This window comes from Phoenix dactylifera, chromosome 8, assembly GCF_009389715.1.
Source record: "Phoenix dactylifera cultivar Barhee BC4 chromosome 8, palm_55x_up_171113_PBpolish2nd_filt_p, whole genome shotgun sequence".
In the NCBI taxonomy this organism is placed as follows: Eukaryota; Viridiplantae; Streptophyta; class Magnoliopsida; order Arecales; family Arecaceae; genus Phoenix; species Phoenix dactylifera.
In genome coordinates, this window is record NC_052399.1 from 15328689 (window position 1) to 15350954 (window position 22266).

Below are 22266 nucleotides of genomic sequence, written 5' to 3' on the forward strand. Positions count from 1 at the left end.
CACAATCTTCATGTTGATGCTGAAACAAGCATATACTCTCACTACTTGTTTGCGCGCATATCAAGATAGGGCGATGGCCAGGTATTGGTACAGTAATTCGCATTCACAATTATTGTAGCAAATTTTATCAAACATGTGGATGGGCTCCTACCACACCTTATCAAGTTTGGCATAGGTTCAAGACAAGAGCAAGCTCTATTCCTTCACTACTTCCTCTATTTTTCTCTCTCTGTCTCGTTTTTGCCATGACATCATTCCCTCACTCCATGAAATGCATGCTCATAACGATAAATGAGAATCTTTGACTTTAAAAGCTATTGAAATCTTATGACCAAACAACTCTGAGTGGCTTTTGAATTTCTCATCCTTAGTTCAGATCTTATGGTTGAGACTGGGGCCAGATATATCCTAATTAACTTGATAAAAAAAAATTGTATTGACTTCCCATATATCACAACTCTTTTGAGAACATCTAAAGGCAACTTTGGTAGGAAGAACGAGGTAGGAAAAGACAATGCTTGGACACTTCAACCTGGATTGTTAAAATCACCGCTTATCCCAAAAGCTTAAGTTTATAGGATAAGGTAGGTTTATTTCTATATTTTATATTTTCTTACACTCCTCCTCACATATGGGCCGGACTTTCCTTTAATGGATGAGCACAATATGTGAAATTTTTAATAATAAAGTTAAAGAGTGCGGGACAGGGTTTGAACTCAGAACCTATGCTCTAATATCATGTTAAAATCACCACTTATCTCAAAAGTTTAAGTTAATAGGATGAGGTAGATTTATTTCTATATTTTATATTTTTTTTACATGGATTAACTTGGATGGAAAGAATGCAGGTGCAATTTCCAAGCACCTCATAGAATATTGCTAAGTTTTTATGTTTGTTAGTTACAACAAATTGCCACAGGAATTCTCTTCACTAGAAGAGTTCTACTAGTTTCACTTTGCAGGATATATTGCTTCAAAACGTTCAACATGGTCATCTTTTTGCAGAGACTGGGGAAAAATGGCATTAAATACACCAAACATAATAGAGATTATATAAGGTTAGTTCATATTTTAGTTGGTTAAAACTTCAAAAAGTCATAGAAGTAGCCAGGAACGGTGACGGCATTTTAGAGAACTAGTGACATAAAACGAACATGTGGTGCCCTTTAAAGAGGTGAATGAAGGAAGACATTTAAGTTTTCTATTAGTTTTTGTAAATGGGTATGATAATGGATGTATATTCATGCATCCCACTTAGCATATCGTAACCACAGGTAAAATTGTGTATACAACATAACAGAATTTGTAATAGCTAATCTCCCCACAAACACTTAATTCAAATAATATTTCCTTAATTTACATTATTATAAATAAACATAAAAAACAAATAATTGGAAGATTTGCATTAATATAAAGGTTTTAAATGACGACCGTACCATACAGTATCCCATGCCTCAGGGGTAGGGCAGATCAGAGAGAGAGAGAGAAGAGAGAGAGAGTTACATATATATATATATATATATATATATATATATATATAACACTTAAGTCATCAAACATGGAGTTTGGTCCCTTCCAACCACCAATACCACAATAGCGATGAGCATTAGATATAAGTCTATTCAAATAGCATCAAGAACCACCCAGAGTTTTCACTTCAACTACATTTCACGGAAAAGAAAAGAAAAGAAAAATCACTTCAACTGCACATACCTTTCTCTTACTTTTCTTTCCCCAACTTTTTTTCTGTCATAAACATTCTCAAATATACTAGAGCTTTAAGGAGCCCTCAACCTCAGATAAAGAAATGGCCAGAAATGACGACCCTCCCTCGTTAGCATGAAGCAGGGGGGCGCCCAAACTCCAGCCTCACTAATTTCCAACCCAATAATATCGTATTGGAGGAGGGAGAGGGAGAGAGAGAGAGAGAGAGAGAGAGAGAGAGAGAGAGAGGAAGGAGGGTTTGAGGAGGAGGAGCATGAAGGGACGGACATGGCAACGTGCAGCGCACGGCGTTGATCGATCGAATATGCGCCGAATCGCACATGCGCAACGTGGAAGGGAGAGTAGATACGAGTCGGGCACGGCCGAACCTGAAATCCTAGCCGTTACGTCGCCATTCTCGGGAGTTCGATCTCTCGAGGGACGGGCCTCTCTCTCCTCCGCGCGCGCCCCTGCCGATGGAACGGGATAGGAAAGCCTCGAACGGACTGCGTCGTTTATTAGGACGGCTTTTCCGCTCCCAGTCTTCTCGCCCCGTCTCATATTCCATCCGCTTCTCTCTTTCTAATCACATCTCTACTCTGTTGTCAGTCTCTCCAGCTAAAAAGAAAGAAACTTCTGAAAACAGATAATAAATGCATAATGGAACAACAAAAAAGTTGGTTAGCATTCGCATTATAGAAGACTTCCAATTTCCAAAATTATTTTTCTATATACTAGTATCTCTTTTCAGCTTTCCGTCTTTCCCTGGTGAGCTCTAATGGAAGAGATTTTCGAGTATTGAGATCATTTGGTGGTGCTCTACTTCGTTTCACCCTGAGAGAGAGAGAGAGATGGAGATCAGAAGTCTGTAAAATTACAAAAAAAAAAAAAAAAACTGAAGAGCAGAAGCAGTCTATTTTCAGGCATAAGAACATCATAGCTAGCGATCTTTGTGAAACACCAACATAATGTTTGATGAGCAATACATCATGTGAACATGTCAAAAGTTTTTGTTCATCAAGAAACCAAGAAACAGCTTTCAAAATTTGAGCATAACATAGAAGTCTACATATCTCCATATAATATCTGTTGATTTTCTGAAGGAGGGGAGGGGAGAGAGGGAGAGAGAGAGGACTCCATCTACATGAGTGCAAGTGTTTTAAGCTACCTGACCATTGCAAAAGACAAATAGCTGAGGGTATGAACTAGATCCGAAAGTATTCGAACTCTTACCCCTTGATCTCTATCTCTGAGTCTCTGTGTGTTCGAGGGTGTGTCTCTATGCCCCTTCTATATGCACATCCGTGCAAAAAGAGAAAGGTGGCGAGACGTCACATGGCAAGATCTTGCTTAAGATCGCGCAGCTTGGCCATAACCAGCGCATCGACGACCTGACCTATCGCTCCTTCTCTCTTGCTCGCGGATCATGTCCCTCCTTCCAGCTTTCTTCTTCAAGGCCAACGATGGATTCATGGATAGGTGAGGACAGCGATGCGGTGTCATATGGAAGCGTTGCGCGGTCTTGAGCAAAACCATCTTACCACTACCATGTTTCTCTCTCACCCACAACCACTCCTTTCTTTGCCCTTTTCTCTCTCAAACACCTACGTACAGACTTCTCTCTCTCTCTCTCTCTCTCTCTCTCTCTCTCTCTCTCTCTCTCTCTCTCTCTTTCTGAGTAAAAACACACAGAGTCATGGAAGCACTCATGAAATTATCAACTAAAGCCTGCAAAAAGAATTACACAAGGGACAAAGAAGCTAGATCACAGCACGGTGAAACTAAGAGAAGAAGAGAGGACATACAAAATGCATCTGTATGTAAAAGTTAAAGAGGAGGGGGAACTGATGTATCATATGCAATTTACTTGGGGGACGAATTGATGCTGCAAAGGTTCGTATTTATAGCGCACGAGAAGCAGAGAAGAGGAAAGGGGTCCCCTACTAGGGTCCGCTGTTCTGTACTAAACAGCCATGACCGCTCCTTTTCTACCTACTAATTACTATTCACTTACTTAGATGGGACGGAAGGAGGTGACAAATTGCTCATCTGATAATATATATATATATATATATATATTTGTGCTACTCCCTAGCTACTTGGTGTCACGTTCAGTTCTTGTCTCCACCAAACGCTCGGTTTGGCTTTCATTTAAGAGCGTGGCAAGGTCATGTTGGATTTTTTAGAATCGAGTTCTCTGTACTTCTATGCATCCCGTAAAACGTTTTCACTGCGCGGTTCGGTCTGGTTACGACCTGCGACGTGCCCGGCCAGTCCAAGAGGAGCGATATGGATAGCTATCAACTACTTGGCGGTACAAGTCGATGTCTCCATGAAGACGACTTCGCTGCCTTTCGGTGAAAGCACACGTCTCGGATTGGATTGTTTTTAATTAGATGGCATGTGTGTCGTGCCATGTGGTCCAAGCTGATTAATATGCGTAATTATCAACTATCTAAGATTGTGTTTTGAATAAGATAATAAATATCCTAAAGGGAAGATCAGGGAGAAAGATAGATGGATAAAGGATTATATTAATGGTGTGTGATGATTACGTCTTCTCGATTGGAGTCACTCCTGGCTGTTAATACATAAACAATTGATATGGAGATTGGCACCCATGACTGCCACTACCTCAAACTCTACTACCATGTAAACTTGACAGTTGGTTTCAAAAAAGTAGAGTCGATTGAAACTAGATAGCATTTAAACACTTTCTTTACGAATTTTCTAAGTTAGAAGCATCGCTGCCTCTAGGCCTCTAGAGAGAATTTAATATGAGGTGATCATTCCAAAATTAAGAATGATATGAATGAAGGTCATGAGATTATTGCGTTTGGTTGCACCATAGACAGATGGAATACCTATCGTTGAGGTCGAAAATTCAAGATCACTCCAGACTAGAAATTGAGGACAAAAATATCCCTCAATCCAGTAGAAAAAATTGATATATCATTATATCGCTAATATATTATGTCAATATTATTTATGTATCATATTATATTGATATTATATATATATTATATTTATAATATGCATTATATTATAAATATATTATTATTCAATGGTAATTTTTAATTTTAGTAGAAATACCTTATTATATTTTATATTTATATAATGAAAGTATTTAATGTATTACTTTTATTTGCCTTATTTTTCTAATCAAAATAATTATTAGTATTAAAAAAATAATATATTATAAGTATAAATAAAAATATTAATTCTATAATAACAGTTAATATTTCTTTATAGGATTAATAATTTATAGGGCTAATAAATATATTTTATAAAATATATGAGAGACAGTTTTGGCATTACATAGCGAATAATCTTAGATTCTCATAGAATACTAGCATACCAAATATTGTCATCTTAAATCATAGAGAATTAGATTATATCTCGAGATAAGGGTCACTGGAGATTTAAGATCACCTTAAGCAGTAGGTATGTTGGTGAATGAGCTGAGAGTATCCTATGAGGACTATGCCTGGCACATGTTGCTCCCACGTGCTAGCATGAATTTAGGGCGGCGTGACTTAAGGTGAAAAGCTTCGCACACGCTTGGCGTCCTCGTTCTGAAGACCGGCATCGCACGTGCCAAGCACCAGCCACGGTCAAAAGGGGGAAGGCGCATCCCGGTCGTTATCAGCGTCGGTACGCGATTTTTGTCCATTTCCACAGCCCTTTTTTAAAAACAGCAGTCACGTGTCCCTCGAAGCAATAAACGATACCGTGTACCCTTCAAGAAAAGGGTTGTCAACAGTCCCAGGCGGCCACGTTGGGGATCATAAAGCTGCTTCTTTTGTCCTTATGCGGGATGAGTTTAGAAGCGAAATGCCATACGGAGGCACAGCTGAACAGCGCAAGGGATGGGCCAAGATGGGGCCCTGCAAATGGCCTGTCCTGAAGGGCCGCTGGGGACAGGGGATTAGCGTCCCCTGAAAAGAGCGGAGGGGTTTAAAGGCAGGAGAAGGGTGGCAGGGCGGTGTCATTCTTATGCTGCATTTTAAGGGGTGCACATGTTTAAAGGGAAAAGCTGCTCTGCAGACCCACTTAAAGAAATATAGCTTTTATCAGAGCTTACACCCCGGATTCATGCAAAAAAGAGCCTTACATTTGTGAGAAATTATTCCATCAATCACAGCTGTTTATTTCTATAATTATTGAGATACACGCTGAATGAATAATGACCATAGAAATGAGCGGCTATGATTGATAGTAATTTTCCTTAGCGCTGCATTGAATTTTTTATCTTCAAGAAGATTTTTAAAGGATTGTTAGGTAGAGGAACCCCAATGGATAATCCCAACATTTTTAAAAATATTATTTCGTAACCAGTGAATGGCAAATAGGTAATCAGAGATGGAAATCCTGAGAAAGATCATTGACTCTAGGTTCATATACACTCTCTCCTTTACGGTATGTTATCCTCTCGTTGCTACCGGCAATAGACAATAGTAGTATTTGTGAGGCCCAATAGTCCCACATCGGAAAGACTCGTTCTAAAGCCTGGGCATATGAGGCGGATATCTCCTAATCCTGCAGACGCGTTTTGGGTGGAAAACAAAACCGGAGAGGGATGAAGGACGCTTGCGTGAAGCTCCGGAACCGGACAATATCTGGCAGGGGAGCCCCGCGGTCCCTCCTCATGTGGCCCCCACGTGGGCACTGGGTGTCTCACGTGCCTCGCAGAGGCGGGGGCGTGACATTTGGTATCAGAGCCGAGGACGACTCTTGTCCGATGGTGGGAAGGGTGTGAGGCCCAATAGTCCCACATCGGAAAAACTCGTTCCAGAGCCTGGGCATATGAGGCGGGTGTCTCCTAATCCTGCAGACGCGTTTTGGGTGGAAAACAAAATCGGAAAGGGGTGAAGGACGCTTGCGGGCAATAGCTCAGCTCGTTTAGGATTGCAAATTATTTCCAAACAAGAATGATCGCGAGCAATCTGCGTGGACGAAAAGCACGGGTGTGATTTACAGACAAGATATGCAAGATGTTACCATAATGCCCCACGCATATACTTGAATCGTTCAGCGACGGACTCCAGCCCTCGCCTATATCTTGCATTCCTAAGGCCTTCTAATTCTAGGTCAGTTTTCTTTCGACCCTCATATGTTGCTACTCTACTACTCTCAAGCCTTCCTCTGTTCTTTGAAAATCGTGTTTGATTTAAGCATCGGAAGGTCTTCCATCGAACACGCTTCAATGGGTAAACTTTCTTATCTTTACTATTTCATGTCATATCCATAATTCAGTCAACGATTTAAGCTAAGCCTCTAGCATCCATCACCACTTTAAGGATATGCGGTATTGGAGCAAACGCCATCCGAGCACTGCGCCACCATCATAGAGGCGTGCAACGACCCCAGTCAACCTTCCTGATCTGCACAACAGATAAATCGAGCATTCCAATGATCCAGCCACCTCAATGCCTTGGTCGGGCCAATTCCGAGGCAACGCTAAACATCCACCAACATCAGTTTTTGAGATTATCAATGGCAAATGCAAGACGCTTTTTTTTAAAGAAATAACTGTGTTACCATGATCATTCACGAATTCTTTTACACAGAGTTTTAATCAAGGGCTCGTTTGGTTCGCGGGAAGCATTTTCCTTCCCAGGAATATGATTCCTGGGAAACAAATTCCTAGGAAGAGGATGCCTAGGAAAGTACTTTTGGCATGTTTGGTTGACCATAGGAAAGTGACAAATTTCCAACGTGCTTATGTTTGGTTGGCCATCCACTTTCCTAGGAAAGTTATATATAATTCCTATTATGCCCTTAATAAAAATTAGGTTTTTAATGTCTCTTTAATGCTTCTTTAATGCTGAAGAGACTTTTTGGAAAAAAGTAAAAATGGAGTGATTCCCGCCTCATGGGAAAGTAACTTTCCCATGTTTCTCATGGGAAAGACTTTCCCATGAAATGTGGGAATCACATTCCCATGGGAATACAACTTTCCCTTCTCTCTCCTTTGAAAACTCCAACCAAACAAGAGGCATCTCCTTACTTTCCCGTTGACCACACTTTCCCCCATTCTTTTCCCGCGAACCAAACGAGCCCCAAAAGAATTAGCTAAATATGAGCAAGTTAGACAGATCTCAAGCTTGAATCATTCACACATTAGGCTAGCTTCTATCAATCCAAATTCCATGCCAGATAAGAGCTGCTCATAGTGAGATAAAGGCATAAAGCTGTTTCCCCCTGCCCCGTGACAGAAGCGAAAGAGCACGGAGTCACTGCTGAAGCATTTATTCGTCGGCAAAGTTTGAATGTATTGGGTTCGCCCAAACGGATGGGTCAAGACGGCATACTATAGACAGTCTCTGCGAGGACCGTTTGAAGCCTTGGGTGCCGTTAATATTCCCTTTGATTTTGGATAGGAGTGGATTTGCGTGCAGGAGGCGATGGCCTCGTCCTTTTTGATATGCAAATTAGGGGGCAAACATGTCAAAAGGGAAAAGCTGGTTTGCAGAACCTCTTGAAGAAAGCTGCCCCTCCCCAAGCACTGAATTCATACAAATAGAAACTGTCGTTTCTGTGATGGGCAATGATACTTTGAGAACAATAATTTATTCTGCCAGAGCAACTAAAAGACACCTTACTTACTTCAAGAATATATTATAATAATTCTTTTAAAATTTATGTCTATCACGCACATACTCATTAATAATTTACAAAATCTACATTTATATTTAATTAAATTAATAATATCAGTTGAACTATTTATTTTACATAAAAAATTAAATTTTTTTGACAGAGAGAAAGGATACAAATATTTTCTTGTATGGAGAGGAGGATACAAAAGTTGTCTTGTGTCTTTGGATGATTGTTACGCCATTTAAGATTACTTTAGTTATTTTCAAATTTTATTTATATGATATTTGAATCCCATTTAAGATTAATGACTGAACTAATATTTTATTAAATTATAGATTAAAGTGTTAAATAAAAATAAAGCTCAATGAGGTAAATATAAGTTTTTCAAACTATTAGATGTAAGAATAATTTATTTCTAATCTTAATTTTTTTTAAATTTATTCTTACTTTAAAAAAAAAAGACATCTTACTTATGCTAGCGGTTTTACTCTTTCAAAATGAAAAGTGTTTAATATATTTTTTATCATATTTTGAGAAATAAATTGTCTAAATTGTATTTTATAAAGCCATCATTAGGTGTTGGATCTGTGGTTGGGCAGTTGGGAATACTAATATTTTCAAATTTACATCTTGTGGGCGTTGAATGGCAATATTAGGTGCTATGTGTGGCTTTGCACTATGTCAATCAAATTATCTCAAACCTTATTCACTATGCACCTCTCTCAATGATTGACCTACAAGAATGAGACGATATAATCAGCATGATACGCGGCCACGTTGGTGCACACGATGCAGTGCAGGATATAATTTGCCCTCCCAAGGACCTAATACCAACTTTTTGGAGATTTTTCATGCCCGAGGACTTTTAGCAGCAACAATAAGTAGATGGTAGATACACTCAATTCCTTATGAAATGTTAACTAAAACTATTACTCCTCCCAAGTCATTCACTTGGACTACTGCGATAGCCCGGATTGGTGCCATGCATGCAGGGTAAGGCCCAGGGGGGGTCCATCTCGCGTACGCCACATTAACGCTAGTAAGTTGCTAGGAACCGAGCGGAGGGTGGAGCGGCGAGGTAAAGCATTCCCATCCGACCACCCTATTTTTGGGAGCGGCCACTCGAATTGCATGCTACGCGAACGTTATTCGTCGCAATAGGATGGCCTCATAACTCTTGATTTCTAATCTTCATGCAACTTACTTGTAACAATCCAAGACCTTACCCAAAATAGCTAGCCGGAAGATATTATTTGGATTCTTTGATCCTGTATAAATACCCAAAATCTACCCAGCGAATAACCGATGTGAGACTAAACACACGCCCGCACGGGTTCTCACATACTCCCCCCGTTCAAGCCCTGACGTCCTCGTCAGGCTAAGGGTTCAAATCTAATCACAAACACCACGATTGACCCGTGGTCAGCTCCAATGGATTCGTGCTGTAGTGTCCCCTAGTCAACATAGATTATAAGTCGGATTCGCTCTGATACCATTTGTAACAACCCAGAACCTCGCCCAAAGTGGTTTAGCCGGAAGGTAGTATTTAGGTTCCTTGATCCTGTATAAATATCCAAGATCTACCCAGCGAATAAGCGATGTGGGACTAAACACACGCCCGCACGGGTCCTCACACTACCATCCACTACTCTCATAGTATTTACTGCTATCCACGCAAGAATGGGGAAAAAAGTGATGACACATGATAGGCACTTACAAGCAATACATCTAAAAAGATGCATCTAAAAACATAACATCGCAATGTGTTAGTGTCTAGGAGTTGGTAACAGCAACTACATACAAATCTTTCTCAGAAAACCATTACATACGGATAATATTTTTGAGATATCCAACTTCGACCTGTCTTAGTTATATGTATAATCTAGGCTTGTGCATTTTGTGATCAATCTATTTAGAAAAAAAAGAGTGGAGATCTGCCCATAATATAATTATTCATGTAAACGTAGAAGGAGAGGAATGAGAGATGTAGAGAGAGAAGGATATATTTTTTTCTATATGTCTCCAAATAGTGTCATAGCCCACCTTTGAAGATGGCTATGTACAGCCCATATACATCTAACAATACAGCTCATACACAGCTTATATACAACTAACAATCTTTCTCAAACTCAAGATGGTAGCAAAGATGCCAACTTGAGTTTACTAACCCAATCACGATGACGCCCTGGTGGATGAGCCTCGAAGGTTGCTCCAGGATTTGGAGGCTTTGATACCATGTAAACGTAAAAGGAGAGGAACGAGAGACACAGAGAGAGAAGGATGTATTCTTTTCTATATGTCCACAAACAGTGCTATAGCCCATATTTTATAGTTGAAGACAGCTTCTACAGCTCATATACAGCTAACAATTCAGCTCATACATAGCTTATATACAGCTAATAATTCAGATCCAGAAATTTTGAAATACATTGTCCTCGAACTAAACACCTTATGATTGGTGATAATAATATATTATCAGTAGGATTTCAACTATTACAAGGGATATTTATAATTAAAAAGGAAAAAAAAGTCTTAGCCATCTTCCTTGAGCCACTATCTCATGGGTGGTTAACCCTTGAAGGTGTTCAAAGATACCTAAAACAGTTGTATTTCCAACTAGAAAGACAACTATTATCAAATTTGAAATATAAAAATGCTGATTGTAAGACAAACGAAGATGTGTGGGGAACATACTTGTCACTTGTTGATTAATTAAAAACCATAAATTTGTTTTATGCGACCAACTCCTAGAGTTGATTATCTAATTCACCAGTTTTTTCCTAAAAAAATGATGAGTTTCCCTAGCATTTGATCAAATTTTCCTGTTGACATTGTTTGCTAGTTTTCTCTGAGTCATTAGCAAATCTCCAAATTTAATTCTTGTTGTTCTTTTGGTAAGAAATTCTTTTTGTTTACAAATCAACTCTATTCCAAATGGTTATGATTTTTTTCACTATTTTGATATGGTGGGAATGCCGCCACCTTGAGTTCAAATCCAGGTCCTCCCTCATAAGAAGAGGGATGCCAACGAGCAGACCAAAATCCTATTTGCTCAATCCTACGAATATGATTGTGTTTGGATCCATCATTTATGGTATTCGTAACAACTGTAACTGGGGATTTTTGATTCCAGAAGGCACTATCTATAATTGATATCAGTTATCTTTTTTGATGTAAATGAGAGGTGGGATTCCACCACCCAATTTATTAATTGATATCAGATGTCACTAAATTTAAATGGACTTTTTTATTAATTTAGCACAGGGTGCCTTCACCAGGGTTTCAACCTTGGATCTCTCCCAAGGGAAGAGCTGGTTAATTGTTAATGTCGAGCATAATTCTAGCATAGGCTAGACCAAGCTGAACTACATCTCCAGGTTTATCAAATAGATGTTTGTAAATCACTCACATCTCTGTTAATCAGTTCTCCACTTCTTGTTTTACTTAATCTCAAAAACATAAAGTCCGACTCTTCTCGCAAAACAAAGGACTGTAATGTCAATTTTCTATTACTCAACGGCCACAAGACACTCTGCAATCTAACATTATCTATCAAAGGAGCACAGATTTTAAACCAATGCATGAAATAAGATTTGAGATTTTCACAAGTTAATGGTTCAGCAAGCGAAACATACAGAGGCATGGATGCAGAGATGTAGATATTGACTGAGATAAAGAATGCCCATTTTTTATGCTCTTCAGAAATGACGCTTGGAAAAAGGAATTTCTTTATTGAACTTACCGGCAATTACTGAAAGGACAAAATTAAAGCAGTCTACTATGTACATAAAAAACCAGTTTGCCATCTAGTGTCCTAAGCCTTCACAGATTTCATTGGTATTGTTTCGACACCCCAGTTGATGGCATTTGCTTGATCTGTCATTGGAATCAGAAACAAAAGGGAAAAAAATAAAGTTAGGAATGCCATGATAAATCGTCTAGAAGATGTTAAGTTCTTGTTCTCAAGTAGTTGTTTAGTTAAAACTTACTTAAAGAGGGTCTAAGGATGAAAAATGATGCACCAATAACAACGTAGCAAAGTAAGAGAACAAATCCCTTCATATAGTGCCAAGTGCCATCCTGCAAAAAAAAAAAAAAAAAAAAAAAAAAAATCTAAATAGGAATATTGCATCATCAACAACATGAAAATTAACCTAATCTCTACTATATCTAAATTCAACATTATGAATGACATCTAGGAGATTATGTGATTTCATAATGAAATTAAATGTTTTCCCATATAATGATATCTAAGGATGTATTTAACACAAGTACATATATTTAGATAAAAAAGTAAATATTTGAAATTGTTTATATCTTGGGAAACTTATCCCTTAAATCATGAGTGATTCATGAGCTACACATTGGGGAGATATGAAATCCACAGATAACCGGAGTGGATGTGAATAATAGCTTTTTAAGGGAACTTCGTGTTAAGAGGGCACCCTCATCGGATGCGCTAAGCAATCTCCTAGATGGTGATAATCTTATGCAACTAACTCATGCCTCCAAGTTTTCCCAATTATGTGTAACATCCCTTATCATGCCTGAGGAACTGCCTGCGCTCAAGCTTTCAAAGATCCTTTTTATTTGAGTTTACCAATAGCAAGTTCTTTATACTTGGTAGTTAACATGGTAGATCATTTTTCTCCACTTTAGGCGCACATAGCCTTCCTTCTTTTTTAGTAGCATTCTTCATTAGTTCTGTCTTTGAGCTTTAACCAATCAGTTCACACTGTGTCAAGACATGAATATGTTATTTTGTTTGCAGTTGACATTTTGGTGCTTGCACACCTCATTTTTGGTGTTGAATTCATCATAAATTGCTGGTTCACATGGTTGGCTGATTAACCAATCTTTTTTGTGGTTCAAACGTAATTGCTTTCATATTCTTTGTTCCACTATAATGTTTGGGCTAGAATACTGTCACTCGAGATCCCACTTGAAGAGGGAATGATTTTTTTTATTACACAATTAGCATTATTTGCACCAACAATATAAGGCAAGGTAACTGATGGTTTTCCCTTGAGGATGAGAGAACATCATACAGTGTGGACAAGAAAGTTTGAGAAAAACAAGCTCCACCACTGCAAAACAAGAAAAGCTTTTCTCTTGGCCAACATTAAAAACTGTAATTCTTAACAAGGTGGATGGAAGAGGAAAAATGCCTCAAGATGCATGTTTAATGCATCTTCAGAATATGTTCAAGTATTCACATACTGAAACCTACGAAAAGTTACTTTAGATATCATAAGAATGAAAGTTCTAGAATCCGTCATTAATAGTGATATGTTTTAGTTAAGTTGGCTAAACGACATGTACAAGTAGTACAAATTTGGCCATTGAAGAACAAAATTCAGCCCCCACGAGATAATTCAGAACTTTTTTCTATTGTTGGATTTATATGATTTGTTTTTGCAATGCAAGCCAATGGTTTTTTGTATAATGAAAGCAGCTCTGCAGAATTCCTTATTACAAAGAGAGTGAAGTCACATACTAAGTGATATAATTATCTCTCAATAAAGTTCATTATCATTAGGGTTTGCTCATTCGCTGGCAGTTTTTCTTGCTGAAATTATCATTTTGGGTAGCACTCCTTGAAATCAGGAAACTTTTTATTCTATCGCCAACTCCACCGCTAGCTTGGCCCTGGTATCTTGTTTTACATGAGTTGGAAAGCCTTCCAACAATTAGTTGAATTACATTGAACATCTTAATCTTCATAGATTTGGTTCTGTCCGCCTGGCATAATCCGGTCAGTTCATTTCTTTAGTTTTATTCTTATACTCTCATAATAAGCTTTTTTACTGAAATTAGTGGATTATGTTTAAACAAATTCATCACCATTTAAGTACAATGCAGTTCTGTTAATTAAGCTACTAGGTTTGCTTCAAACACATTTAAGTCACATTTTCAATTTCGTAATCTTAATTAACAATCCAGTTTTCCTTGTTTGAGAAGGTGAGCCTTGATGCACCATTGCACTCCATAGCACCATTAGCAAATCTAGTAGCTTAATTAACAGAACTCCATTGCACTTAATTACATTTAAGTCATCTTGTCAATTTCCTAATCTTAATTAGCAAATTCATCTTTTTACTTTTTGGGAAGGTGAACCTTGGTGCAATGATCAGATGGCTTCATTGTGACCTGGAGATCACATGTTCAAAATATGGAAACGACCTCTTTACATGCAAGCCTTATGCTATGTATATTTGACCATCCCCAAACCCCGTGCAATGGTGGGAGCCTCGGGCATTGGACCGATACCTTTTTTTCCACTTTTTGGGTAAACACAATTGAAATTGATAAATCCTGAATTACACTGAACAATCACTAGCAATAATGGATAAATGGTTAAAGATTTACCTGAAGGGTGAAGGCAGTTATAAGGATTGACATAACTAGTGATCCAGTCTCCAAGAGCCCAAAATCAAGATGCATGTGGACACCCTTTATCCATGCTACTATTATGCTTAATGGAACCTATTCATGTTCAACAAAATATTTGCGAATCCTTTAAACAACAAGCAAAGAGGAGGAAAATAAACTATGTTTTCAGGAAATGGCTGCTTAAAGTCTCACCACAAACATGGATATTTGAGTTGATGAACCAAGAGTGATGCCCAGAGTGATATCCTGCATAATGCCCATTCAGTTCAGAGGATTATGCATATTTTACGTCATTGAAAATGTCATAAACCATAAGTAAGAGCTAGTCTTACAATCTTATTCTTGAAAGCAAAGATGATTGCAGCTGTATGTTCTGCTGCATTTCCAACAATAGGCAGCATGATAACACTAACGAAGCTCACAGGCATGCCCCATGACTCTGATGCTGCCTAAGTAAAGAAGAGGAAAATCTTGGTCCTTTAGGAACTTTAAAGGATTTAGATCAACCTTCAAAAAGAAAGATTACACAGATAATAGTTGATCAATTTGATACCTCGATGGTGGTAACAACATAATCTGACAAAAATGCAACCACAGCAGTCATCCCTACTAACCAAGCAAAAGCGCTAGCAAAACCAATCACTGGTGTATCTGAAACAGTATCATCATTGCTATCAGCTTCATCCTGTTAATAATTGAAGGTGTTAGATATCATAACCACACAGCTTTTCAGAAATAAAAAAAAAACAAAGAAAGAAAGAAAGAGAAGAAAAGAGAAGAAATCCCACTCACATAGGTGGCAGGGGGTAGCTTTGATGAAGATGGTCATGGTGTCAAATCTAGGTTCAAACTTTAGGAAGTGTTTCCTAGATGTTTTTGGCCTGGGTAATTATTCCATCATTTATTTGAAATTATTGGTATACCCACACAATTCTCAAAAAGAGCACTTAGGATAATAGTGATGCTCATGGTACGATGGTGGGAAAGTGGAAACAGGTGCTCGTAGTGATACAGCAGCATTCCTACTTCCTAGTGGAAGAGAGTGGCAAGCCGTGACTAATTAGCTACTTCTTCCTGTTTAAAATAGGAACGTTACAGATTATCTTGACCCATAGGACATGCTGGTTTTCATCATTCTAGCACAGAGAAGGTCGGTAATTAGGACAGAGACTTACAATCTTTCCTTATAAGCCGCTGACCTGTTCTTCCATGGTTAAGGCAAGAAATCATCTATATCCGCATGAGCAACTATCACTTACTGCGTTCAGTTCACTCTGTTTTAAGGCCAGCTCTCGAGATCAACATAATCTTCATTCTTCAATAATTTTACTCATTTTCATTGTTACAAGTGCTGCATAAATTGTTCTTAACATCCTCATCCTTCATTCCTCATTTCAAATATTTGCTATTTTTACTGCTATTATCCATTATTTATTGAGAGAAATGGAGGAAGACCCTCCTGCAGTACAATTACCTAGGCCCCAATACTAGTGGATACACCAACCAAGATTTGAAACCTCTAGCTGCTAAGCAGGGTGTATAACCACCAGGGAAAGCCCCAACTCGTACCTTATCTGTTATTCTGATGAATGAATTATGGTCACACAACTGTTTAATATTTTTATATATGTAAGAATCATATTGAATAAATGCATAAAATTCAAACTGCACATCAACTTGATTCACCTGCTTTATGCTTTATAGAGCCAGGAATTGATAAATATTGGCTTGGGAATACCCTTTCCCCCTCAGTTTTATCCGCATTCTAATTATTCTCTTCTATCACATTCTTCCATCCAATAAAAAACTTTCTCTAGGTACTTTGCTTGTTTACCTCCTTTAATATTGATTCGTCCAATTTGCAGTTTGGAGTTCGAACGAAGTTTTCTTCAATGAAACAGCAAATGAAAAGTGGATCCGTAAAAGTTTTGATTTGGTTTTTCTTCTCTTTTGCGTTACTTGTTTGCGTTTTATGTCTCATATTCATGCCATAACCATCCCTTGTCTCTGTTAGACTAAATCAAGAACAGTCAGAAGAACATGGCCAAATTCTTCTGCACCGAATATTATTTTTTTAGAGTCTACGAACAAGATGACTTGACACAGAGAAACAGGTATACACCCTGTTAGTTTCTCAGTTCGAGAGAACCAAGCATACTTTATAATGGGCAGATCGAGATCAAATCAACCTACACCAAAGCAAGCTGAAGAACAGGTCATAACTCGTCCCTTGACCTACGCTACTAGGATATGCACCTTATTTTGTCACGTCTAGAATTATTATTACTTCCAGAGTTAGGTGCTGTCATATTATAATATTCTAGATATTTTGAACTAGATGGCATAGACCATCTAATTACATCTCTCCACAACATTTGGAACCGGTTCGTTCCATATGCAGCACTAAGTAGTAGGAGAAACTGGGTTCAAAAATCTAACCTCCGGCGGTTCAAAGAGCTGGCGATGGGTCTTCAACTGGAAGAAGAGGCATCCGAGGTAGGCAACGAGCATCACGATGCTGCACGCTCTGGAAAGGTTCAGCGCCGCTCCCGCCCCGACATCGCCCTCTCCAACGCTCGCAGAGCGTGGAAAAACCAGCGCGAAGATGCAGCACAGAGCGCCCAGCAGCAGAAGGCTCAAGTTCACGTCGCTTTGCTTCTGAAAACATCACACGAACGAAGACAGAATGTCCGGAGACTCGGTTAACTACTACTGCTATCCCTCTGCTTGCAGTCTTCTTGTTTGAAGTCTAAGGTGGTCTCTGATTACGCTTACCCGGTCGAAAGGGCGTTCCTTGGTGTAGTTGGCTATTCCGCCGCAGAAGAGGGAGGAGCCGAGGACGAGGAGGAGGTTGGAGAGGATGGAGCCGAGGAGGGACCACTTGAGGACCTCCATCTTGTCCTTTTGGAGGGCCAGCAGTGCGATTATGAGCTCGGGTGCGTTCCCACAGGTGGCGTTCAGGAGCCCACCAACTGCACAGTGCAACTATGAGGCTTATTGCGTGTACGTGCATAGTCATAAAACCAACTGCCGAGTCTTGTTCTATTTCTTTACGAACCATCACACCGTGTGCGTCTCCTTTCATCTTTTAATCTTTTAAGATGGTACAAGTTTGCTCTCTATATCTTGTTGACTAAATTGAAACAGTGTTACACCCCCACCACCCTAGCAAACACATCATGTTAGTAATGTATAGGTGATATTTACATTGGCCCGCTAAAATTATATAGATCTTAAACCAAGCAACGTGGATCCAAATTATGTTGAGTTAGGTCCGAGTTCAAGGAGTACAGAGCTAGATAGATCCTGTTGGATCTAGAATTTTGACCTGAACCCTACCCATGGATTCAGATTACGATATCTATTCATTTCTTTCCATTTCTTTTTTTTGGGTACAATGGCAGCTCATATTTGCCAAGTGTATGTACAACTAACAAAATCAGAAAAAAAATCGGTCCATTTCTTTGAAGCTGGATTAGGGCAATATTTGATCCAGCTCATTCACTAGAGGAGAATACCGTACGAGACATAATCTGTAAATTATCTATTATATATTTAATTATATCCTAAATGAATTGCACCAAAGGTTAGATTATAGCTCTGGAAATGACAAACTATAAACTAGTTATTAGGGAATTACCTGTTGGACCACCATAATACGAGATTTGCCTGGATTGCAAAATTAAAAGTTAAATGATATTAATTAGAACAAATAATGTAAAGGAGATTGTTCTTTGTCTTGGGAGAAAGGGATGAGAAACTTACTCGCTTAGAAAGCTCAACCGTTCGGCAAGAGGAGCGAGGCCTACCATACTCAACGCAAAGACCCAAGCCTGTTTTCTCCATTTAAATTATTATGTCAAAAAGAAGACCAAACTTAGTAATTTAATACACAAAAATATAGCATCTACATGCTAGAGAAATAGAGAGAGGGGAATAAAAGGACACCCACTAAACGTCAACCTTCTTTCTTTTCACCCACGTCTTTCCCCATTATCCGGCATGTGATTTTGGATTCGAATAAGAGACCACACGACAAGCAGACGGACGACGCTCTTACATTTTCTATGGACGCCACAAACTCTGGATCATTTCTATTCTATGTTCCTGTGGATCTCGCACACAGGCTTGTCATTTTGATTTAACTTTCTTTTTCTGCATTATGTTGACGAGGAAATAAGTTTGCCGTGGCATCTGTTCGAGTTTTGAGAAGTTAGCAATTGACTGTTTAAAAAAAAAAAAAAGAAGAGCAGTTAAAAATTCCTTTGTGTGTGTCCTAAGCTGAAACACACGTCTACTTATAATAGGCCAAACAACGAGACTTTTGATCGAGCATTAGTTGCACGACGACCAAAGGTTTAAAGTAAATTCTAAATGTCAGTTGGATCCGGAGAGAGGGCCAAGAGGTGAGACCATCTACTGCCCCGTAATACCTAGACTACGATGAAGAAAGAGCTTTCCAGATTAAGCATATTTTTTAAAAAGCTAATGAGGCTGTGAATTAGGTGGCCGCTTATGTAGCTACTCACTCCGAAAATATTTTATGACCGGCAATTGTAAGATGCTTCAGACAGTTCGTAATATTTTATTTTTTAATTTTATTAAATGCATTTATATTCTAATCTAAAAAAATAAAAAATAAATAATAATAATAACAAGAACAACAACAAGATCCTTATGTACCAAGCTGTACAAATTTCTGGTAGCTGGTGGTTAGGAATGATGGGGCCGTCCCGCGGCGCCTCTAGTAATATGCCCTATAAATATACCGCAGTTGTGGGTCTAAGGCCTTGCAGTAGGACGATTAGACAGCGAATGCCCCGGACCGACATGGCCTTGACGGGACTCGTAGGTAAGTTGTCATCAACTATCAATGTAGCAAATGTTATGATTTGACTGGGAATTCATCAATGCTACAATTAATTACTATAAGAAGTAATAAATATTATATTTTTATGGTGAAATAATAAATACTATTGATGATATTTAGGGAAGCTATTGCCAAGATTAACCCGTGATTATCTTCTTTGAAGTCTTCCCTTATTAATTTGGCGCCTCTAATTCATTTCATCATACAAATCCATGTTCCACCTACCACCTGTTTGAGTACTATCAAACCTGTACCCTAGGAAAATTGTATAGAATAACAAAATTTGAATACTAAAAGAGTGGAGGAATTAGATTTTAGGGATTGAAACATTTTCATTCTCTCCTAACCTAAAATCAGAATCAAAATGAAAAAATTTTCAATCAAACGGATGAAACAAAAACCAGCTATTTCTATTCTCTTTCCAGCCATCTCTATCCTATGGACCCAGCATCTCAGAATTGAAACCTCTGTGCTTAATCAAGGACGTGGATTAAAAACACATTGCAGAGCGGAAATCAGTTCTCCAAACGGATGCGTTCAAGCATCCAAATTGCCTCGATCCGCTAAGTGGCTTTAATTGCTATAAAATCGAGTCACGTTAGAGCTGGCCGGATGTACCACTATCAATCTATCATCCTCCACAAACTAGGACGGAGCGAGCTGGAAACTGAACTCACGGCACGGCAATCCAAGACCGGAGCTGCTCCGAGTCTGTTTCTGAAGGAAGAGGCAAAAAAATCTAACACGCCTGTAGCTCTAGATGTGTGGTTGTGGTCGCTTCCGTTTGGTATCTAATCATACATCCCAATCCGTGCGGCGTGACGGTAGGGCTTTTGTTACCAACCAACAAACACTCAGAGAGAGAGAGAGAGAGAGAGAGAGAGGGGAATGGTTTTAGGATGGAACTTACTCGGCCGAAATCGAAGCATTGGGCGGCGACGGCGAGGGGCACGGCGGGGAACAGGGGGGAGAGCTTGGTCCCAAGGAAGACCTCCTGGAGGTTGGCCAGCAGACGCCTGAGAGGTTCGCTTCTCACTTTGGACAGCACCGACCGATCCGACCTCCTCCGAAGCAGCGACGAGGACGACATACCGTGGCCCGTCCGCCGCGGGGGAAGCACAGCCTCCTTTCCCCGAAATCCATCCTCCAAACTCCTCGTCGCCTCTTCCACCGAAGCCATCGCTCGACTCCCGCAAGACGAGAGTAATCGATGATTAATTTTTCTTGACACCCCACTTCTTCCAGCACCACCGCAGCTCTCTCAAACTTAGGGAGGGAGGGGGGGAGACAGGTTGGATCATGCAATAGGAACAGGTCTCGCCAAGGGGTCACGAATTCGCCTTGGAATGGAGTCCGTGTGAGGTGGCGTCCTCGCAAGCCTACGCATGGCCCTTGCCAAAGGAAAGGCCAAGGGAGATCTGCGAGCTTCGGGACCAGCGATCGGCGATGCGACCAAAAACACCAACCTCACGGATCTCGTGGAGGAAGAGTGGGCCGATACGGGCTGAGAACGCTGATTTCCGATACGGCTACAGCAAGTCCAGTGCAGCGAAAAATATGGTGTTGGTGGGAGCCGCTGAAGCGGTGGGCGCCGAATGAGGTCACGTCAGCTGCGCTTAGACTGCAATTTAAACAAAAACAAGGGAGCGCACCTTCCAGGAAACTTCATCCCAGAACTGGACCCAATTGACAAATCTTTTATACGTAAAAGAGAAAAAAGGGTCCTTATCAGCGAGGAGCTAGTCCGGCTGGTGAAGAGAGACTCCAGGGGTCTCCCCTCAACAAAACTTCACCGTCCTTGTTTCGGTGTCCTCTTCCATTGCTACTTTGTTTTATTTGTCCTGTGTATGCCTTCATTCACAGTTACAAAAAAATAAAGAAAAAAGGAAAAAAAATAAAAACCTATTTTTGAATTTCCTGCTAGTCACTATAAAATTGGTAGTATTTGCGAGATATCGTTCCTTATTTATTCACTTATTTTCCAAGGGTTTCTAACCCCATCCCTCCCCCGAATGGAAGTCTAGCTAGGTCTGCAGGCCGAGCTGGATCTCTCCATGGTCTCCTTCCTCTTCAGCAACTCCGCCGTCCACCCCGAATGCCTGTGGAGGAGGAAGTGGGAGGGGGTCGCCGATTAGGTGGCAGCGGCTCGTGCTTCTACAGATAAGGAGTTTGTGGAAGCCATGAGCCGCGTCCGCGATCGAGGACAGGCCGTGGGCGTCGCATCCGATGCTGGGGTCAGTGAAGGAGGTAGCGCCACCCAAGTTGTTGTCGTTCGTGAAGCGGGCGGCGGCTGGCGGTGACGGTGTCTTCTTGGAGGCTCGAGGAGGTGGTGACCGTTGGGGGAGACGGTGGCGGAGAAGCAGCCGCCTATGAATTCCAGCTTTGGTCTAACTCGGATCGGTGATTTGTGGGCCCACGGGCGAGAGTCATCAAGTCGGGCGATAATTACGGGGTAAAAGCGTCCAAAATATGGTAAATGCATGAAAGGTGCCATTCTCGCGGGTGGTTCTATATACACCCCCCCTATTGCTCAGGACACCCCCCAAAAATTAAAAAAAAATTAAATACTCTCTACACCCCCCCCATTTGCCAAGGACACCCCTAAAAAATAAAAAATTTCTAAATTACCCCCCACTCTCCCCACCCCCTCACCTAAATTGCTCTCTACACCCCCCAAATCCCCCCCCCCCCCACCCCGC

The 22266-nt window shown here is 40.0% G+C and overlaps 1 protein-coding gene and 1 long non-coding RNA gene across 2 annotated transcripts; both read right to left on the reverse strand.

Annotated features, from left to right (window-relative positions):
• Positions 1-1578: 1578 nt before the first annotated feature.
• LOC103703372 lies at positions 1579-3581 on the reverse strand. Its single transcript, XR_603435.2, has 2 exons — positions 2938-3581; positions 1579-2538 (listed from the first exon to the last, which is right to left on the reverse strand). It is a non-coding gene; the product is annotated as an uncharacterized LOC103703372 (long non-coding RNA).
• Positions 3582-11886: 8305 nt separating this feature from the next.
• Positions 11887-22019, reverse strand: LOC103703374 (vacuolar cation/proton exchanger 1a-like). Its single transcript, XM_008786211.4, has 11 exons — positions 20478-22019; positions 18463-18530; positions 18338-18366; positions 17473-17669; positions 17137-17355; positions 15251-15382; positions 15030-15146; positions 14890-14943; positions 14674-14790; positions 12294-12384; positions 11887-12180 (listed from the first exon to the last, which is right to left on the reverse strand). Exons 1-11 carry the CDS (start codon positions 20745-20747, stop codon positions 12119-12121), a joined length of 1356 nt encoding a protein of 451 aa, XP_008784433.1. The 5' UTR covers positions 20748-22019; the 3' UTR covers positions 11887-12118.
• Positions 22020-22266: the final 247 nt, after the last annotated feature.

Bases quoted from the DNA above. Each gene is read 5' to 3' on its own strand.
- LOC103703374 (XM_008786211.4), bottom strand. From the start codon at position 20,747: ATGGCTTCGGTGGAAGAGGCGACGAGGAGTTTGGAGGATGGATTTCGG. The intron at 14,791-14,889 runs GTGAGACTTTAA...GAACATGAATAG, and splicing joins CTCAAATATCCATGTTTGTG to GTTCCATTAAGCATAATAGT. The intron at 12,181-12,293 runs GTAAGTTTTAAC...TTCCAATGACAG, and splicing joins CATCCTTAGACCCTCTTTAA to ATCAAGCAAATGCCATCAAC.